At 41.2% G+C, this 22,384-nt stretch overlaps 1 protein-coding gene across 2 annotated transcripts in view; it reads left to right on the forward strand.

Moving 5' to 3' along the window:
- SDK1 (sidekick cell adhesion molecule 1) overlaps positions 1 to 22,384 on the forward strand; it is a 540,366-nt gene that overhangs the window by 3,738 nt on the left and 514,244 nt on the right. For both annotated transcript variants that reach the window (XM_027125645.1, XM_027125644.1), the window contains exons 2-3: positions 11,408 to 11,514; positions 13,662 to 13,809. In XM_027125645.1, coding sequence (XP_026981446.1) covers positions 11,408 to 11,514; positions 13,662 to 13,809 — 255 coding nt within the window. The remainder of the gene's footprint in view (positions 1 to 11,407; positions 11,515 to 13,661; positions 13,810 to 22,384) is intronic.

Raw genomic sequence — 22,384 nt, forward strand, 5'->3', positions numbered from 1 at the left:
CTGTGGGATAAATGGATTTAATACTCAAGTTCAAAGAGTAAAAAGAAACAGTATGAAAGCTCTGTCAGTTCATTTTTTTTTTTTTTTTTTTTGCAGTACACGGCCTCTCACTGTTGTGGCCTCTTCTGTTGCGGAGCACAGGCTCCGGACGCGCAGGCTCAGCGGACATGGCTCACGGGCCCAGCCACTCCGCGGCACGTGGGATCTTCCCGGACCGGGGCACGAACCTGTGTCCCCTGCATCGGCAGGCGGACTCTCAACCACTGCGCCACCAGGGAAGCCCTCTGTCAGTTCATTTTTAAGAAATAGAAAGTGTGTATATCAAAATCATTATATTAACTTCCATTGGATACATTTAAAACAGTGTGTGACCGTTTTATTTTAAAACATATACTATGCCATTATTATATATGCAACTATTTAAACTTCTATATGATAGAACAATTTTGGTGTCAACTTAAAAATATGCGAGGAGGGCTTCCCTGGTGGCGCAGTGGTTGAGAGTCCGCCTGCCGATGCAGGGGACGCGGGTTCGTGCCCTGGTCCGGGAAGATCCCACATGCTGCGGAGCGGCTGGGCCCGTGAGCCATGGCAGCTGAGCCTGCGCGTCCGGAGCCTGTGCTCCACAATGGGAGAGGCCACAACAGTGAGAGGCCTGCGTACCGCCAAAAAAAAAAAAAAAAAAAAAAATATGCGAGGAGATTGAGCTCTTTTTTGCCTTGCTCTTTGCATCAGCTAATTTACCTGTTAACCTGACACACCCTGGATAATCCTCAAGAAGACAAAGCATTGTTGCTTGATTGAAGCAGGATTGAGAAGGTGGTTCATTATATATGCACCATTAAAACAGGGTAGATGCTTCACTACCATTTCACCAGAAACTCGTTAAGAAGATATTGGTTATTCTGAAGCAAAAACGGTTTAGGCTAGACGTGATAAATTATATTCTGTTCACTGAAGGCTTCAGACACTGAGATGGGTTATTAAGGATCCATTGTATTTTGTCATCATTTTTTTCAAGATATAAAACCTGTCTAAAAATCTTACGCTATTTTTTCAAATTACTGTTTCATCTGCTTCCTTCCAATAATCACCTTCAGCTGTCATATGTTAACCTTCAGGAGGCTGCTGTAAGTCTCAAATTGGAAAACATACTCTGTAAAAACGGTAGCTGTTTCCTAACTCCACCCTTGGTGTCAGTTATGAACGTGCTAACCCTAAAAAAAGCAAATATTTAATATAAATTCAGCTTTTCCGTCTTTGACAAAAAATAACATTTTCTTTGCTGCTTGTGTTATAAACTACACAATGAATTTTAGTAAGTTTCAAATGTTATATTATTCATATTGATGCTTATATCCATGTTTAGGACAGGTGGCTACACTGAGAAAATGAGAGTAGTTCCGTAATTAAACAAAGTTGCTTAAGTGTCATAGGCAGATTTGTATCCATTTTTTCCCCCCAGCAAATAGTTACTGTAAATTATTTTTTCTACTTTGGGATAAAAAATATTTTGTAATTATATTCAAAATGTATATATGCCCAAAATTTCTAGTGCTAGGCGCAATACTCGTTCCAGCAGGAGGAATAATTGGATACTCTAAACTGCAGAAAATCTTATAGTCTCCTTACATGATCTGCCTCTGGCTCAATTTCTGTTACAGTAGAAACAGTAGAAATTTGATGGATATTTATCTTTTTATTTCAGTAAAAAATAGGAATGGTTAAGGGAAAATTTACTTTTTCTTATGTCCTATAAAAGGACAAAAATTCTACAATATCAGTAAAATTTATTAAGTACCTGGGAATAACCTTAATAAGAAATGAGTAGAACATGAAGAAAAGTAGAAAACCTCACTGAGAGAGTTGAAGGAGAATTCCAGATAGGTAATCTAAACAGCCGGAACACTGGACAAAGTATATGGAATAATTGTTTTCAAGATACTGGACGTCAGGCAACCGAAGGTGTAATGGCTGAGAGATGGAAAACCAACAGGGTGAGCCCTGCGGTTGCTCGGCTTACTGCCCTGAGAGAATTTCCAGGTGTGGCACAGAGAGGGAGAACACAGGTGTAACCTGGAGGGATCCCTGCGGTGAAGGGAGCCGAAAGTTCAGAGAGATCAAGGCAGAGTACTGGAGAGGAGAGAGCTGTGGAGAGAGTGAACTCTGGAGATCCTCAGAGGTTCTTTGTCTCGTATTTAGCAGATTATTCACCAGCACGTTCATGTAAAGAGACTGCCCAAGACCAGGGCCCAGGGACCCAAAAAGTGGAGGCAGTAGTTCCCCAGGTTCACACAGCGTGGGGTTCAGTGCCTCTTCTCAGCAGCCAAACTGAAAAACTTTGTAATCAATGGGGTTATTGGATAAGGGTACACAGGAGTGTCCTGGGTCTGTAGTGGGGGTTGCTAACCCCAGACCAAATACAGCTTTGGTCCTGCCTAAGAAATCTTAAAAGCAAGACCAGAAAGCATCAGACCATTTCCAGGTATCTTTGCGGCACTGGAGAAGGAAGCTCAGGAATATTTATAGGAATACAGAAATATCCAGCACCAAAATTTACAATGTCTAGAATCCAGTCAGAGATTATCAGGCATGTAAAGAAGGAAAGCGTGACCCAAATGAGAAAAATCAATCAACTGAAACCAAACCAAAGCTGACACAGATGTTAGGGTTAGCAGAGAAGTGCGTTGAAACGTCATAACTGTACTCCATGTGATCAGAATGTCTGAGATGAAAAACACATTGGGTAGGACTAGCAGCAGATTAGACATGCAGAAGAAAATATTAGTAAACTTTAAAATATAGCAATATAACTCTTCAAACTGAAAGGCAGATAGGAAGAAAAAGAAATCAAACACAATGAAAAGACCATTAGTGAATTACAGGACAACGTCAAATGGCCTAATATATGTATAACTGGAATCCCAAAGGAGGCAGGGGTGGAAAAGTATTTGAATAAATAATACTGAAAAATTTTTACATTTGATGAAAACTACAAACTCATCAATGCAAGAAGCTCAACAACAGATCCCAATAATGGAGTTACTAGCCACTGCAATAAGAAAAAGAAATAAAAGCATCTAGATTGTAAGAGAAGATGTAAAAATGTATTTTACTGAGGGTTACATGATTGCAGAAAATGTGATATTATCTTTAAAAAGCTGCTAAAATTTATGTGTTTAGCAGTGTTACAGAATACAAGATGAGCATACAAAAATCTGTTATATTTCTGTATACTAGGAAAGAATAATCTGCAATCTATTAAAATTTATAAGTTTTATTAAAAATATCTTATATATTTTTAAAATACCTTCAGAAATCTTAGAGATAAATCTGACATGAAATTTGCAACATTTTTACACTAAAAACTATAAAGCGTTGCCTAAGGAAATAAAAGAAGACCTAGATAAATGGACAGATATTCCATGTTCATGTGTCTGAAAATTCAGTATTACTGCCGTGTCAGACTTTCCCAGATTGATCCCTTGGCCATATCCTTCAGGCTTGAGACCCTGAGACAGAACTTCATCACTAAGCCATGAGTTAGACTCCTATACCTGTTTTTTTATTTTGTTTTGTTTTGAATCTGCTGAGTCCCCTACTCATCAGGAAAGGTCCGTTTAATTGAGAACCCTTTTCTTAAGTGAAACGCAACCAGTTGGTTTCTTCATCAACCAGCCAAGCTGAGTGCGACTCCCACCTACAGCTTCCCACAAAGGGCTGAGTTCCCCAGGTTGTTGACCTTCAGTTTTCTTAACCTTGTTTACAGTCATTCTTTTCTCCTGGTTCACTCTTCATTGGTCCTGTCCTCTGGGAGCTGCCCAGCTCACAACAACAACAACAGGTTGTATTTTGGTTCAAATGAACTAGTCTTGCCCATTTTGACTAAGTATTGGGTTGGCCAAAAAGTGCCTTCAGTTTTTAAGTAAAAATAAAAGACACATTTTTCATTTTCACCAAGAACTTTATTGAACAACGTATTCACGCATTTGTTCCACTACCTTCTGCCGTTTTTCAGGCAACTTCATAATTCCGTCTTCCCAAAACTTTCTATCTTTTTGAGCAAAGAACTGTTCCGGGTGCTTTTATAGTCTTCCAGGGAATTGAAATTTTTTCCATTAAGAGAATTTTGTAATAGACCTAAATAAATGGAAATCCAAAGGTGCAGTGTCTGCTGAATACGGCAGATGAATCAGAACTTCGCAGCCAAGCTTTGGCAGTTTTCGCCTGGTCATCAAAGAAACAAGCAGCCTTGCGTTACCCTGACGAAGATTATGCGTTTTCTGTTGACTGATTCTGGACGCTTTTCGTCAAGCGCAGCTTTCAGTTGGTCTAATCGGGATCAGTACTTGTTGGAATTAATCGTTTCGTTTTCCGGAAGGATCTCGTAATAGAGGACTCCCTTCCAATGCCACCATACATACAACATCACCTTCTTCGGATGAAGACCGGCCTTTGGTGTGGTTGGTGGTGGTTCATTTTGCTTGCCCCACGATCTCTTCCATTCCACAGTATTGTACGGTATCCACTTTTCATCGCTCGTCACAATTTGTTTTAAAAATGGAATGTTTTCATTACATTTAAGTAGAGAATCACATGTGGAAATACAGTCAAGAAGGGTTTTTTTCGCTTAACTTATGTGGAACCGAAACGTCAAAGCGATTAACATCACCAAGCTGGTGCAAATGATTTTCAACGCTTGATTTGGATATTTTGAGTATGTCGGCTGTCTCCTACATGGTATAGCGTTGATTGTTCTCAATTAATGTCTCAATTTGATTGCTATCAACTTCATCTGGTCTACCCGACCGTGGAGCACCTTCCAGTGAGAAATCTCCAGCACGAAACTTCGCAAACCACTTCTGACACGTTCGCTCAGTCACAGCACTTTCTCCATACACTGCACAAATCTTTTTGCATTTCAGTTGCATTTTTACTTTTCTTGAAGTAATAAAGCATAATATGACAAAAATGTTGCTTTTTTCTTCTATCTTCAATATTAAAATGGCTACACAAAAATTCACCAATTTTGATGTCTTTTTTTAAAGTGCATGCTGCTATGACAGCTGTCACATACAGTCTAACAAAATTGTTTCAGATGAAGTTAAAGACAACTAAGTGCTACTAGAGCCATCTTGCAAAAAAGACCAAATGAACCTTTTCGCCAACCCAACCCAGCAGAGCCCTTTACAGTCCCAGGGTGCTTAAGGCTTGGGGTAACTTTCTTATTTCTTAGTGCCCAAGATGTGCACGGTTGGGCACTTGGTGTAAAGCTTTCAACCTAATTTTGGCCTTTCTTCTATATCACATGGTTATATTTAGGAGCCCTGGAATTAACAAATGAATGTTTCATTCCTAAGGCATCACATCCTTTTGTCTGTTTGTTTATAAGGAAGGGGAAGATAAACTTTGGCAGGTAAAAGTGTGTGGACTATTCTCGTCTCATTCCTAGTCAAAGTATCTGACATTGATTTCCAGGGCTTAAAGTGGTATGATTCTGTGCTTTCTTGTTCGATTTTGATCTCTAATATTAATATGGTGTGTCCCAATGCTTATATCTCTCCCACAGAGTTGTGTATTTGTTTCTGATTTTAATTGACCATCTTTTCAACTCCATGTGGTCATAGCAGATATGATTGTTTCCGGAGAATTTCTGAAGCAGAGTAGCATTGACCTTTTAAAAGTTCTTACTGGAGATGACTTGGATTTGAAGAAGTGATTCCATTTGGGTCATTCATCTCAGGATCATCGTGGGTTCTAATGGAGAACTTTAGCCAGAGTGACCAAACAAGTCTGTAACATGATTTCAAGAAGTGCTTCCACGAGACAAGTGAAAGCTTTTTCATTTACGTTTCTAATTCACTTGTGCTAATATTGCAACACTTAATAGCTTAGGTCTTCTTTCCATTGTGTTTTGGTGTGGATCATTTTGACTGTGTAGAAACTAACATTTCCCCTCATATTTTAACCCTTCATATAACGGTTCTAGATGTTTTTTTTTAAATATCTCTAGAGAACCTGGCAATATAAAGAATTAAGTAAACAGATGAATAAAGGACTTTTAGCTCTAAAAAAATCTCTGTCTTTCACAAAGATTTTCTGAAACTCCATTCTTACTGACTTGAGAGAGCATTTTCTCCTAATGACAGATCTGACAGACTAGTTCCGGTCATGTGTCCATGTTTACCAAAATGTGAATTTCTCCTTTACTGTCCCTGGTTTGATAATAGAAGGTAGGAATGGAGGAAGAATGAATGATCCCAAAACATTGTTACTGTTAGAGAAAATCACATAAACCACAATCCCAGAAGAAGATTCTTAGTAACTTTTCAATGTTAACGCTAGAAATTTTGAATTGGCGTTTATAAGTGAATATAAAATTTCAATGTGGTTATTCCTGGTATGTGGATACCCAGCATGCAGTTGATCCCTGGAGGGCTTACAGTCCCCAGATTTATATTCCCAGACAGATTCCATAGATGCTTACTTAGCCCATCCCCAGCAGGGACCTGTTTATTGCCTCTTTCAACTTAATGCAGAATTTTAAGTAAATGAAACAGAGATTAAAGGACTTTTGTGAGTATGATGTTCCTGTCGGCTAACTTGCATCTTTATTATGCCGTTTACTTTAACTTCATACTGATTACTGTAACTCTTTGGAAAGGATTCAAAGCATAACCGTCAATTGCTTAACGTCTAAGACCTGTTAGTGAGCTGGACACGTGTCCGTCTCTTTGTTAACAAGTGTCAGTCTGGATGTTTCATTTCACTCTTTGCTTGTGGCAAAAGCCCGCTTGGACTCATTCCACTTTTGACTGTTGCTGTATTTTAAATGTTCATATAGGAAATTTATAAAAATGAAATTGAAAATACAATTATTTGTAATCTTGTTTCCAAAAATAGGATGGTTTTCTACTTTTCTTTTCTTTTCCTTTTCTTTTCTAAGAAAAGTAGAAAACCTATCCTTCCAAGAAGGATATAAAGGGCTTAGTTCTGTTTTTTTTTTTTTTCTTAAACCTTTTTTCACTTTAAAGATAATAATGGGCTTTGGGCCAAGATATGAAAGTTTATTATAGAACTTGGTTGTTTATTTTCATGCAGAATAGATACTTTCATACCAGAATAGATATCTTCATACTTTAATTTTTAAAAAATTAAAGCTGTGGGGTATAGTCTTGTCTGGAGTGGCATAAAATGAATGTAGACCCCCCCCCCCCAAAAAAAGAAAAAAATCTTATATCTAATTTTAATGGGCATGAAAATTCTTTCTCATGGATCGAGTTATGTCCACTGACCTTAGAGGGAGAAGTATGGGTTTTCTGTTCTATATCAAAGATGTGGTTTCGTTATTCTGAACTGTGACAGGTCTCTGTAGACCTGTGTGCTTAGAGCATTTAACTCTTGTTGGGAAGAACTGCTCAACAGTAACTGTTCCAAAGCAGATAGTATTTTGTCAGACATTTTCTAAAATTTCAGTGGCTCATGGCAGGAATACTCCTTATAAAAGATTAATTAGTCTCAGTTTTGGGGGGACTGTTTACCACTTAATGATTCTTAGTGGTTAGCTGGGAAGCCATGATTTTTAAAAAAGAGATGATTCAGTGAGGCGTTATTTGGGTTTTTCTGTGACCATGGTGAGTACCTAGTAACTTCAGAAGCTTTTTCAACCAAAGTTATTTTGGCTACATTCTGGGGAGTTCTAGGACAAGCCAAACAAGCCCTCTCTCGTTGAAACAAAAAAGGAAGTTGTCACCTGGACATTGGGTTGCTCTTACAGTCACTGGGCTGACTGGACATTGGGCAGGACCAGAGGGAGGCGAGCCCATCAGAGCCAAGTTGCCCCAAGAGCCAGTCCCACAGGGTCCTGCTGCTGGTACTGCTGGACCCTGGTTGCCGCTGCTTGAGCCACTGCCGCTATGGGCCCTGGACACTTGCACCGTTCCCCAGTCCAGGGCTCCATGGCGCCCCACCGCTGCTGCTGTTGGACAGATTCTCCTTTAGCCCTGCCCCTGTGCATCGCCAGCCCCAGATCTGGAAGCCCAGCGCACGTGTGTGCAGTGGTCCTGTGGTGTCTCATTCCTGTGCCCTGCTGATGTAGGGGTCCGCCTCCACCAGAACTCATGGTGGAGAACCCTGCAAATTTAAGAACATGGTGCAGACCCCAGGCACACAAAAAATGTCAGATATCCTCTCCAGGCGGGGCTAGTCAAGCGATTGTTCACAGACGGAAATGGACCTAAAACTGCTTCTTAGAGAAATTCTAGAGTTGCTCTTGTTGCCCATTCCGAGTGGCAGTTCGGAACTGAGGTAGTCTCCTACGTAGCAGAAATGAGCGTTTAAACCCTTGGGTTTGTTGTGACTTTGTGTTTGATTTTCTTTAATTTGCTCTTCCTGATAATGAACTAGCCCTGGAAAAGGTTCTGTTAGTCTAGTAGATTCTGCCTTGAAACAGTGAATACAAACATTCCCAGCTGTGCTTATTTGAAACAGGAGCAGGCATTTTCTATATTTGAGTGGCATATGGTGCTAGGATTTGATCATACTTATAAGGAGCCAGGAAACTTTCTCTGCTTAAAAATGTGTGTTTATAAACAATAGGCTTCCAGTGAATATTCCCATCTGTTGGGTAAACATAATTTGTGTAGGAATTCCTGTAATAGGTGGAGTACTTTGCCACTTTTTTGTATATTTTTTCCCTGGTGAGACATTAGACTAAAGAGACAGTACAAAACAGCATATGCCTAATATTCAGTTTTGTATCTGTTTCTCCCAGTTGTTTGAAAGCAGTGCTGTTTTTGTGCATTAGTACACAGGATTACTATAGAAATTCATAAGAATATAAAATCTAGGGCTTCCCTGGTGGCGCGGTGGTTGAGAGTCCGCCTGCTGATGCAGGGGACGCGGGTTCGTGACCCGGTCCGGGAAGATCCCACATGCCGTGGAGCGGCTGAGCCCGTGCGCCATGGCCGCTGAGCCTGCACATCCGGAGCCTGTGCTCTGCAACGGGAGAGGCCACAGCAGTGAGAGGCCCTCATACCACAAAACCAAAACAAACAAAAAAAACAAAACAAACAAACAGAATATAAAATCTATTCAGGATACTGCAAAAAAGGAAAAATGAAATGAATAACAATCGTATAAATGTGGTTAGCTTGCAATGATGAAACTGCTCTTGTAGTTTTTCAAATATGTACTCCAATAACTTGTGTTATTTCTTTCCCAAAAGCTTTTATTGACTTTGTTTTAACCTAATGTCAAAATCTCTCCTAATTACAATCATAGTGTGTAATCAAAGCTGCTCATCCTTCTAGTCTTGATTTGTAATTTAAATAAATGGCATTTTGACTCTTTGTGTTCAGTTTGGTATTGCCCTGATTGTCTGCACTAATTAATTTTTTGTTTGAGATAAACCATTCCTCAGAATAGAATAAAATTTTGAAGACTGAGACTCAGCAGTATTTTTTCATAAAATATTTTATTAATCTTGCTCGTAAGATCTCAAGATGTTTATCAGAGGGTAAACACGCTCTGATTAATATTTGCTTAATACTGAATTACCTGTATTGTCCAAATGTTTCATTCATTTAAAAATTATGCCTATCAGTTCCTTTTTCCAGTTGACTAATTGGACATACTTGAATAAAAAGAGGCGCGATTAGTTGGATATAAGTGATGTTAAGGTATGTTTAAGATCTGAGCAAATAAAGCATACCATACTTGGTGCCTTTTACCTGATTTTTTTTTTTCTAGGTTTCTCTGATTATACTTTGTAAGAGGAAATATTTTTAACTTGAAGATAACTATTATCAGAACATGTTTTTAGAAAGCATAGCATCACTGTGTTTTCTCTTTGTTTTGGAAAGCAGGCTCCTATTTGATTGGGTTTTAGCTCTCTTATTCTTTCTTAGGATAGGCAGCCTCCCATGTGTGAAAATCAAGCCTTAGTCTTTTATTGATTGATTGATTCATTGATTGCTGTGTTGGGCCTTCGTTCTGTGCGAGGGCTTTCTCCAGCTGCGGCAAGTGGGGGCCACTCTTGATCGTGGGCCTCTTACTATCGCGGCCTCTCCTGTTGCGGAGCACAGGCTCCAGACACGCAGGCTCAGTAGTTGTGGCTCACGGGCCCAGTTGCTCCGCGGCATGTGGGATCCTCCCAGACCAGGGCTCGAACCCGTGTCCTCTGCATTGGCAGGCAGATTCTCAACCACTGTGCCACCAGGGAAGCCCCTTATTCTTCATTTTTGGTGAATATGGCTTAGAAACCAATTAAATGCACTCTTCTAGGTAGCACGAAAGGGTTGAGCTCCGGAGCTGCAGAACTCACATGAAGTGGTCCTCGGTTGTACCTCCTGCTTGTTCGTGGATTTAAAAATATCCTGAATTATAAAACTAACCATAGGGCTTCCCTGGTGGCGCAGTGGTTGAGAGTCCGCCTGCCGATGCAGGGGACACGAGTTCGTGCCCCGGTCTGGGAAGATCCCACATGCCGCGGAGCGGCTGGGCCCGTGAGCCATGGCCGCTGAGCCTGCGCGTCCGGAGCCTGTGCTCCGCAACGGGAGAGGCCACAACAGAGAGAGGCCCGCGTACCGCAAAAAAAACAAACAAACAAAAAAAACTAACCATAAACCTAAACCAGGGCTTTTATGGAAACTGTATTTTCTAGCTACTTTGTCCCCCCTATAAAATTTACTGACGTTTTTAGAAAGGCATTGATTTGAGGGATGGTTACTTATAGTCATAGGAATGGAAAATACAAATGAAATAACCTCCCAGTCAATCAAAAAAGTTTTAGAAGTTCATGTCAGGCCATATGTGAAGTAAGGAAAGTGTGTAAATGGTGTTGGGAGATGTCTGCTCGCTGTGGGGACTGGAGAGGAGAGTTGTGCCCTGATGTCACTGCTTGCTTTGCCTGAATGACACCTGTGTCTCATCCTGCATTGTTTGAACTTTGATGCAGAATGGCACAACACATTATGTGAAGACCATTGCCAGTTCTAGAAATAATTTTTAGAAATTCTGAGAGATAGAATTATAAGAAAAACATTGAAAGGTCTGGTTTACTTGTAATGATTTTTAGCTATTTAACAGTTCTTATTCATTCAGGCAGTTTTGAGTGATATCTATTGATACTACGTGATGGCACAGGGGTACAATGGTGAACAAGACAGTTCCAGAACCTAGCTTCATGTGATATTTACAGTCTAGTTGGAGAGACAAATAGCAAGTAAATAATCTCACAAATCAATTGCAGTAGCAGTAAGTGTGTAGGTCAGGGAAAGCTTGCGTAGAGATTAGTTTATCAAAAATTAAATATTTTTGGTACTAGATACCAAAGTATACTAGATGAGATGCCAAGGCTGGCTGCCTAGGTACGGAACCATTAACACTGCTTTTTGGTGTTTGGCAGGTATGTTATTCCATCTTTACAGAGGCTGGATGCTGGGTTTTACCGCTGTGTGGTTCGAAACAGAATGGGCGCCCTCTTGCAGAGAAGATCAGAAGTTCAAGTCGCATGTACGTGAACACTGAAAAGACCTACAAATGTTAAATAACAAAACACTGAGCAAAATCACTTTAACCACGGTGGGAGTCGAGTTTCTATCTTGGGTTCTATTTGGAATAGTATAGTTTCTAAAATCGATTGAGAGAAGTGAATAGCTAATGCAGCTGGTCTGACGATGATCTGGGGCTAATGAGGTAAATGCCACTGTTTTCAATTCAATAGATAAGGCTCTGTTGAGGATTTAGAAAATGAGCAAGATGCCTTCTGTTTTATGAGTTAGCTGCTCTTAGCTTTTATCATATCCAGGTTCAGATATTTTTAAAATAAAAGATTAAATCCAATTAGTTAAATTTTTATCAATTCATATTCAATTCTTTGCAGTGATTTGTTTAGAAATCCTTCAGCTGCACAACAAAAAGTACGTGGATAGCATGTATTAATGCTGTAGTGAATTAATTCTCTACTGGGCAGGCCATTGTGGAGAATGAAACCTTTAAAAGTAACTGGAGGGGATATCGGAATGCAGGGGCCTTGAATTTTGGTGTAGTCTTCAGGAGGATGTGGAGAGGGAAGTTGGCTGATGCAAAACATTTAATACTTTCCTAGTCCAAAATCTGTGATGGGTAGGGTCCATCTAAAATGGCCTGTAGGCTTTATTATATTTTGAATTTACTACCAAAATGTCTCTTCATTTAAAAGAAAGCAAGAAGTGTTAAGAAATTTTAAATTACATATAAATATGTTATAATAGATTTAGAGAACTCTAAAAAGCTCCTAAATTGGGGTGTGTGAACCAATGATGACAATATTTTCTCATATGTCATTTTGACCCCCATTAAGGCTTGTGGTTTTCAGTGTTACTGTATAAATTAAAATAATTTCTAGTTATTCTACTTTTCTACGGTAATTACTAGTGACTGGGTAAGGTGCTGTTGCTATACATGTTTAGTTATAGTTTTAATTACTAGGGAGGCTTACATTTTTCTGAACCGTGTTGGTGAAGTCACTCAACTAAACCTGTCTTCAGAATAATTCAGAACTTTTATTCAATTGAATAATTGAAAACATAATTCATAAATAAAAAATTAAGGTCAATACCCAAAACATATTTGAATAAGCTTAGAATTTATTATATTTAATAACTTGTTTAATATAATATCCTTGTTTCTATCCTTTACCTCTAGCGCTAGATTTTATCTCTTTTCTCCTTCTCTCTGATAACAAATTTCACTTTACTTTAAAATAACCGTGCATATTTTCCTAATCTGTTTCATTTGTTTCATCTTTTCCTAGGCTATTAAACACTGCTTGTAACATAGTCAATAATTTCTTCTGGATCACAAATCCGTTGATAACAGAGATCTTTTATGGACTGTTCCAAATTTATATGCATTCAGACAAAAATGTAGTATATATGCCATATCAGTGTGTGTATACATATATCTGTAGCTAATCATAATATGGAAATTTTTAAAAACTATCAAATGGTACTGATTTAAAAATTGGCCACATATACCCACATTCTAAAGACCGGGGTTTTTTTCCTGTGATCTCATTTTTTAAATGTTGTAAACCAGTAGCACAAAGACTGGAACAAAACCTACCTGCCCCCAATTAAGTCAGTAGTATGGGGTTTGGAGAACCTCTAAAAATTAATGAATGGTTAAATATTTCTCCCAAAAGATCTTTTAGGGAGCATTCACTCCAGAAACAAAGAAAAGGAGAAACTGAGCAGGACAGCGGCGGGTGCCTGGGTAGAACCAGCTGGAGAGATCTGGGAGCCGGGGGATGTCTGAAATCATTTTATTATCATTTCTGGGAAAATGCTTCATGTGGCATGAGGATGCTTTTCCACAATTTATTTCAATATTAAAATTGGTTGCAAACATTTCATTGTATTATTGCAGCGACACAAAGACCATGAAGTTCTGCTGATTCGCGCACTTCGTGGGTACTTTGGAGGCACATGGCTTTGCCTTATGCTCCACTTTACCACCCAGTCTGCACTCATCAGCATTACTGCTCGCCTCTGGTCTTACTGGTTAATTATAGCAACATTGGTGACTTTGCAATAAAATATAGTTATTTCCATCTTTGACCTCCCACCCCCTCAAAAAAGAATTTTCTGAAACTTAGAAGGTCTGATTTTTCTTTGCAGATATGGGAAATTTCATGGATACAGATCAGAGAGAAATGGTCTCTCAAGGACATGCAGCTGTACTCAACTTACTGCCCATCGCCAGCTGCCCCAGACCTCAAGTGACTTGGTTCAGAGAAGGGCACAAGATTATTCCAAGCAACAGAATGTAAGTTGTTCCAAACTTTAAAGTTTAAAATACATCTCATTACACTTGTTGGTACCATTTCCATATTAAGTATACCAATTAAACTTTGAAAAGACTAACCTGGTCTAGTAGACCTACCTCAATCCTTAATAAACAGCTATTTGAAGACTGGCTTGGAAATTTTTAAGCAGTTTAAGAAAATTGTCATGTGATATTATTCTTTAATATGCCGCATAGCCTAACTAAAGCACCTTTACATACTCTTTATGGTATTTTTTTTCCTTTTTTGAATGCACTTCTGGGATGTCATTTTCATCCTGAGTTGTGTTTAGCGCCAAGTACTGATTTAATGAGCGCTCGTATTTACTTATAGAGCTGTGGGGTTTTTCCCTCTTACTGAGCCGTGTTTGATGCTACTTTCTCTGACGATAAAACAGTAATTGCTGCTTATTTCTCTCTATCCTTTTATCCTACCATGACAGTTTTATTTCCTTTTGTCTAATTAGTGGTTCACGCATCTACTGCAGAGTAGTTGCCTTGTGATTAGTTAAGCATTATTTCAAGGTGTTCTTGCCTATTTCGCATTTAAGATATTTATCTAATGCCAAACAGTTTCTGCATTTGGAGCTTTAAGTGATTAAAAAGAACATTTGGTATATATTTTATAAGTGGGCATTTTGCAAGGTAATTTAAAGATAATATACCGAGTATAAAGACTTTGAGGATGGACGTTTCTGAAAGAATTGTGAAATGCTATAAGCTTGGGCTAGACGTCAAATATTTATGCCATCAGATGGTTGCACTCAGACAAAAAAAAATTGTGAGAAGAAAATGCGCTTTTTTTCCCCCAAAAAGGATATGTGAAGGCAATTGGCTGAACAGTTTTCAAATGTGCTTTCTCCCCATCTGAGCATCCGTGCAGTCCCTTCTCTGAGTCCAGTGTCGCCGCTCTTCCACTCGGGCGTCAGAGCTCTGCTTGAGCCCACACAGTTCGTAAGCTTATTTAGCAAATGTTTCTGTTTTGGTTATTGGAAACAGGAGAAATATTGAAATATGTAAAATCCATATTTTAAGATTCTAGTAAAAATATAAATTACGTTGGAAAAATGGGATAACTTCTATCCTTTTTCTTTATTTTATTAAAAGTTGCTTATGCATCCACCTTTATATTCATTCCAACTATAACAAATGCCTCTGGAGTTGGGGTGAAACAAAGACGAGGATCAATTTCTCATTCTCTTAGAAGACTGTTAGGCTGAAAAGAAAAAAGCAGCTGAGAGAGATTCTTGTGAAATATTCTGGAAGGTCCTAGTGTTGAGCACAGTGTGGCTGGGCAAAGGTGGGATGAGTGCTGGGGAAGAGTTGGTACAAGGAGGGGTGGGTAGATTGGATTAGGCTTCCTCTCAAACACTGGAGCTTCTAACTAATGTCAACGGTGGAAGGATTATTTTAACTCAGCAGCGTACAACTACAGAGGAATTCATTTGTTAACCTGTGGTCTAGCTATGTTCGTGAGACAACATTTACTCAAGAAGTATAAAAGGATGCAGAATGAAATAACTCTTAATTTTATAAGCTGGTTTTTCTTTAACTTGCAAGTTCTTGCTAAAGACTGTTTAATTCCTGGTGAGCTAATAAGGCAAAGACGCTAGTAGGGCTTTAACTTAGTGTCATAGCAAACAAACGGTCTGCTTACAACCATGAAGCTATTGATGAATCTCCAATCTCAGTGGAATAATATGCCTGTATAGCTTTTTTTATTTAAGAGATGAGATGAGGCTGATTATGGATATTTACACTTTCTCAAGGTCCTTTAGTTTCATATTTTCCACCTCATCATCACCCCCGTATTTATTTAAGTACCTGCTGTGCAAGATACCATAAATCAGCACTTGCATGGTTTTCTCCACAAGTTTATGCATCATTCAAAGACGTATTACTTTACACATCTAATAAAGTTCAGCTTGGACATCAGATGGAAGGGCATTTATGCATTGCCTCTGCCCAGACGGTTGGCAGACAGAACTCAGATGGCATTAGCTCTGTTCTGTGCCACCAGGTATCATTTCAAAATGGAACGTCTGGCTCAAAGTGTTTTGCACCTGTCGAAACAGGTCAAGCCTCTCCTCCTGCTTTTAGCCTGAAGTCAGCTCCCTAACACAGGGGAGAGACGTACCTTTGTCATGGGGAGGGAGAACCTCATCTTGCCACCCCACCCCTGTATTTTTTAATATTATCTCATGACCTTAAAACTGTGAGCTTTAGGCTTTTTCTTCATTTTCAAGGGAAACAGTAAGTTTAATGTTCCTCAACTTGAAAAATTAGTTGAATAGTCTATTAATAATTGTAACAGCAGCTGTTATTTATTGAGTGCTACTCTAAACATACCTTCTGTAATCCTCACATTCGCCTTCTGAGGCAGGTATAATTAGCCATCGGAACTGAAGATTGGCGATGTTACATGACCCACCCAAGGGCACACAGCTGACAAATGGCAGAGCTGGGACTCACACCCAGGTCTGTCTGGCTATAAATCTCATGCTCTCTTCTGCATCAGGCCAATTCTTCTTTTCACTTTACTTTGCTGAACCTTCTTCGTGCTTTTGCTGTATTTTCTCCTTACACTGCTTTCAACTTTTTTTCTCCCTTTTTAGAACACCAGGTTTCAATTTGAAATGCTATAGGTTAACCTGGGTTTGCCGTGAGCCACAGGCTCGCGCACACACACACACCCTCGTCAACAGTGAGCATCCCTGCATGTGCATTGTTTATCCTTTCTGTATTAGGTCTGTTGCTCCCTGTCTTCAGAAATTTTTGACAAAGAGAAGGCAAATGTGGCCTTCCAATTAAGGCATGGACTTTATTAAATTCAGAGGTCTAGTGGGAGATGGAGACAGAAATTATCTCGATATAGGGATCATCAGTTACCTTAGCACAGGGTGGATGGCAGCGAGAGACACAGGGGTGATGACCATGTGCAGAATGCGGCACCCTGTCAGGGGCTCCTTGTTCTTCGCTGCATATTGTTGAATGAAGAATAGACTGTGTAGGGCTTCCCTGGTGGCGCAGTGGTTGAGAGTCCACCTGCCGATGCAGGGGACACGGGTTCGTGCCCCGGTCTGGGAAGATCCCACGTGCCGCGGAGCGGCTGGGCCCGTGAGTCATGGCCGCTGAGCCTGTGCGTCCGGAGCCTGTGCTCCACAACGGGAGAGGCCACAACAGTGAGAGGCCCGCGTACCGCAAAAAAAAAAAAAAAAAAAAAGAATAGACTGTGTAGGAAAAATAGCAGAAATTCATCATTTCCAGAAGAGTCGCGGCACCTGAGCTGCTTCACATTCATATGAGAAAGGCTGAATGAAAAACTAGCAAAGTTCTGACTGCAATTTGGGCATTGTTTTTCATTCATTCACCAGGTCCTTGTGCAGGGCATACTCTGAATAGACAGCAGTAAACAAAAGAAAGAGCCTGTCCTCAGGGAGCCTACATCCACCTGGAAGGAAACAGATGCCAGCCTGATGAGTGTAGGATATGCCAGCTGATGACACGTAGTGAGGAGGACACAGAGCAGGGTGACAGAATAGGGTCGCAGGATGGGGTGGTGGCCATTTTAGACATGAAATCAGAGAAGGCCTCTCGGGTACTAGACTATGAGCAGAGCCCTGAATGAATCCAGGGAGTGAGGCACAGGGGTGTATTGGTGAGAAGAGCACGTGTGAAAGCTCTGAGGGAGGACCGTGCCGGCGTGTTTGAGCAGCAGCAGGGAGGCCAGTGGGGCTGGTGTGGAGCCAGGGAGAGGGCTGGAGATGAGGTGATCAGGGCCCTGGGGATCAGATCTAATTCCAGAACCAGATTACTTAGCCATAGTGAGGAGCTGGGCGTTTGCTCTGAGGATCTGAGCAGAGGAGTGATGCAATCTCACTTAGGGTTCTTCTATTAAGAATTATGTTGAGAACAGAGACTTCCCTGGTAGCGCAGTGGTTAAGAGTCCGCCTGCCAACGCAAGGGACACAGGTCCGATCCCTGGTCTGGGAAGATCCCACATGCCGCGGAGCAGCTAAGCCCGTGCACCACAACTACGGAGCCTGCGAACCACAACTACTGGAACCCACGTGCCTAGATCCCATGCTCCGCAACAAGAGAAGCCACCACAATGAGAAGCCCATGCACCACAACGAAGAGTAGCCCCTACTCGCCGCAACTAGAGAAAGCCCGCATGCAGCAACAAAGACCCAACACAGCCAGAAATAAATAAATAAATTTATTAAATAAAAAAAAAAGAGAATTATGTTAAGAACAGGCTGTAGGGTGACAGAATCAGAAGCCAGGAGGCCTGTGAGGGGTTTCTGCAGTAATTCAGGTGGCTCGGATCAGGGTGGTGAGAAGTGTCAGATGCTGATATAGTTTGAAAGTAGAAACAATGGGATTTCCCATTGGACTGGATGTAGGGTATGAGAGGAGAGAAGCCATGGGTAACTCAAGAATTTTGGCCTCAGCAACTGATAGGATGGAGTTACCATTTTCTGAAATGGGGAGATGATTTGGGGTGAAACAGTGCTGGTCTGTGTGCGGGGGGTTGGTGGTGGTGTCTGAAATTCGTGTCGGACATGTTAAGTGTGATGTGCTAGTAGGTGGCCAACGGGGTCCAGTCGTTAGATAGTTGTATATATCAGACTCAAGGTTAGCCAAGAGATCTTGGTTAAACTTGGGGGTTGTTGCCGTGTTGATATTTATAGGTCTTTAAAGCTGTGTATGGACTACATAAGCCAGTTAGCGAAGCCCAAAGAGTTCTATCGTTTCACTTAAGATGCCCTTAGCTGCAAGTTACAGAGGATGGCTCTGGCTAAGCAAAAAGAAAATATGTTGGCGTATTTAGAGAACTACAGAACCAAACCACCAGAAGGAGAGGACAGCGTGGTAACCAGGGCTGCTCCCGAGGCCCAAGGAGCAGGGACCAAGGCGGCACTTTCATGGCCTCCCAAGGATATCCAGGTCCTAATGCCTGGAACAGTTGAATTTGTTAGGTAACATGGCAAAGCGGGTGAAGGTAGCAGACTCCGTAGGGAACTAATAAGTTGGGGAGGTGGGACAACAGCAGTCTCAGGCCAGGAGCAGTTAAGCTGAGGGTCTACACCCATGACCTTCACGTGCCAGGCTCAGCAGCTCTTTCTCTCAACATCTCACCTTGAGTCTTTAGCTAGTGAGTCATGAACCCCGTACTGTATGTGTAGGTCCTGTCTCCGCAGGTGGTTTTCACCTCCCCTGGGTATTGACCATCTAAAATGTCTTTGTTTTTATAACTCTGTCTGGCCTGGTGTTATGCAGAGCAGAAATGCAATATTGGAAAGTGAATGAATGAATGAAGAAATGTGAAGAAAAATCATGTAATATCTGTAAAAACATCCTCACGAAAAAAGGGAAAAAAATGGCACAACAAACCTCAGGAGAAAACGGTGCTGATGAAGGAGAAATATATCTTGGGAAAGCAAACAGTATTTTGAAAGAATTGAGAATAAGTTATACTCAGAATTATGAATTGGTAATTATAGGTTTTATTTATCTGAGAAGATGAAAAAAGTGCCTGTTTATTTTTCTGATTTACTGAATCCGAACAGTTAGTTTGCTGTCTTTGGGTATCAAAGATGATTATAGCCTTGTCTTACAAATACAGTCTAATTTGATAATAAAATTGTTCTGTGTTATTTCAGTTTAGATGGATGTTCTTTGTTTCCTTATATTTCTCAAAATATGAAATGTGAATGTTGATGTCATGCAGTATTTCTCTGACCTCCGGGAGGTAATTTGTGTCGGCAGTTATCAGATTAGGACGCAGAAACTCGTCCTGTGCAATTCCATTCTTTTGCTTAATTGCAGGTTCTTGTGCTCAAACTGCATCCTGTAGCCTACCTGACAGGAATGTGTAAGCACAAGTGTACTGGCATGTGTTTTCCTAGGAATGCGTGGTTTATAGATTAAATATTTCAAACCTCCAGTCAGCTTTGTGAGGCGACTTGCCAGGAATGATCTGAATTGTGAAGTATGGGCAGCAAACAGCATCCCAGGTGACTTAGAAACGGTCTGACTCATGATTGTCTATGCTTAAATCCTTGAACATCCATTCACCTATTACCATTTCAATTGCTGCAAGAAAGATTTGTTTAAATTAGCACATGTATTGGAAGTCACAGCTTAATGCTTGAAGGAAGTAGATCTGGTTGTAATGATATTTTTATAGTTAACTGGGTTTTCAAAATAATATGCTTTTAAAATTTTTATATTATGTTTTGTAGGCATTTTGTGAATGTTTATAGAGTATGTCTGTACGTGTGAATTGAGTCATATTTGGTATAAGTAAAAAAGACTAGGAGATAACGGGCTCTAGACCTGCTTCCACCATTAATTCTGACCTTGGGAAACTTACTCTCCTTTGCCTCAATTTTCTCATGTCAAAAATGAGGAAGGTTGGGTTTCCCTGGTGGCGCAGTGGTTGAGAGTCCGCCTGCCGGTGCAGGGGACGCGGGTTCGTGCCCCAGTCTGGGAAGATCCCACATGCCGCGGAGCGGCTGGGCCCGTGAGCCATGGTCGCTGAGCCTGCGCGTCCGGAGCCTGTGCTCCACAACGGGAGAGGCCACAACAGTGAGAGGCCCGCTTACCGCAAAAAAAAAAAAAACAAAATGAAGAAGGTGACATGAAAGACCTCTGAGGTCCTTTCTGGTGTTCACACCAGCTATGCTCATGGGAGGGTGCTCAGGGCCAGGCCTGTCTCTCCCTCCCCCTCTCTCCTCCTTCCTGCACTCAGTAGATGCTTACAGAGCACTTGTTTTGTGCCAGGCACTGTTGTAGCTGCTCGGGACAGGAAGCAGCATGAGGACATTGAAGCTTCTGCCTTCGCTGAGTTATGGTTCAGTGTGGAAACAGGTTAATAACCAGGGTTCTTTTGGGGATGGTGAAATCTATGAGGGAAATGGAGGGCGGGACAGGAGAGAACTGAGCGGGAGGGGAGGGAGGTGGGCAGTCTGCCTCGAGTGGTCAAGGACGCCTCTCCATGCAGGTGACATTTTAAGGTGACACTTTATTGAGTTGTAACTTACATACAACAAAATGTACAGATTTTAAGCACACAGGTTGATGAATTTTAACAGTTGTGTACACGGATGTAATCACTACCCTAAGCAAGTTCCCGAGGGCAGTTCTTTCCCCTGGTCCCTGCCCCGCCCCACCTGCTCATCTCGTTCTATTACCATAGGTTAGTTTGCTTATGCTAGAATTGCTTCTAAATAGAATCATGGCATATGAGCTCTTTTGTTTCTGCCTTCTTTCATTCGACATAATTTCTGTGATATTCTCAAGGTGGTATTAATAATGATTGTTATTAAATATTTTTTGAGTACCAGGCACTGTTTTAAGTGTTTTCTCTATAATGATTCGTTGAATCCTCACAGCAGCCCCATGGATTGTACTGTTATTATCGTCACTTTGCTGACAGGAACGACAGAGAGAGGCCAGCAGCTGGTTAGTGTTAGAGCCTTTGACTCTTGAGCCCGCACTTTGCCTCTGTGCTGCCCTGCTCTCTCGGGCTCATGTCTGAAAGATCTAGCCGTGCACACATCTGGAGGACGAATATTCTGCGCACCGGGGCCACATACATGCAAAGGCAAATACAAAGCCTGTTGTGTTTGCTAAACTGTGGTCTGGCGCTTAGGGCCTCGTGAACAGCGGGCAAAGGGAGTGGAAAGAGGAGGGGCCGAGACAGGAAATGGGATCCTGGAGGTGCCAGAATATGGAAAGAAATCTGAGTTTTATTCCACATGCGGTGGGGCGTCTTTGGAAGAGCTGTGGTTTCAGTTTTTGGAAAGTTTTTGACATTGTGCTAAAATATGTGTCACATGAAGTTTACCGTCTTAACTGTTTTTCACGTAGATTCAGCGGCATTAAATGTATTCACGTTTTGCGCCGCCGTCACCACCACAGATCTTTGCAACTCTCTCGTCTTGTGAAACTGCAGCTCTGTCCCCATTAAAGGGTAACTCTCCACTCCCCACTCCCCCTGCTCTTGGCACCCACCCTTCTACTTTCTGTCTCTCTGAATTTGACTCCAGTGGGTCCCTCATATAAGTGAAATCATACAGTATTTGTTTTTTCCTCATTTTTAATTAAACTTAATATTTTGAGCTAATTGTAGATTCACATACAGTTGTTAAGAAGTAATACAGGGAGATCCCATGTGCCCTTTAAACAGTTCCCCTACCTGGTGAGGTCTTGTAGAGCTGTAGTAGAGCATCACAGTCAGGTGAGACCTCATAGAGCTGTGGTGCAGCATCACAGCCAGGTGAGACCTTTAGAGCTGTAGTAGAGCTCACAGCCAGGTGAGACCTCGCAGAGCTGTAGTGGAGCATCACAGCCAGGTGAGACCTCATAGAGCTGTGGTGCAGCATCACAGCCAGGTGAGACCTCATAGAGCTGTGGTGCAGCATCACAGGTGAGACCTCACAGAGCTGTAGTAGAGCATCACAGCAGGTGAGACCTCGCAGAGCTGTGGTGCAGCATCACAGCAGGTGAGACCTCGTAGAGCTGTAGTAGAGCTCACAGCCAGGTGAGA

Source organism: Aethalodelphis obliquidens, unplaced genomic scaffold (genome assembly GCF_003676395.1).
Source record: "Aethalodelphis obliquidens isolate GAN/ISIS:26980383/991018 unplaced genomic scaffold, ASM367639v1 scaffold30, whole genome shotgun sequence".
Taxonomy (NCBI): Eukaryota; Metazoa; Chordata; class Mammalia; order Artiodactyla; family Delphinidae; genus Aethalodelphis; species Aethalodelphis obliquidens.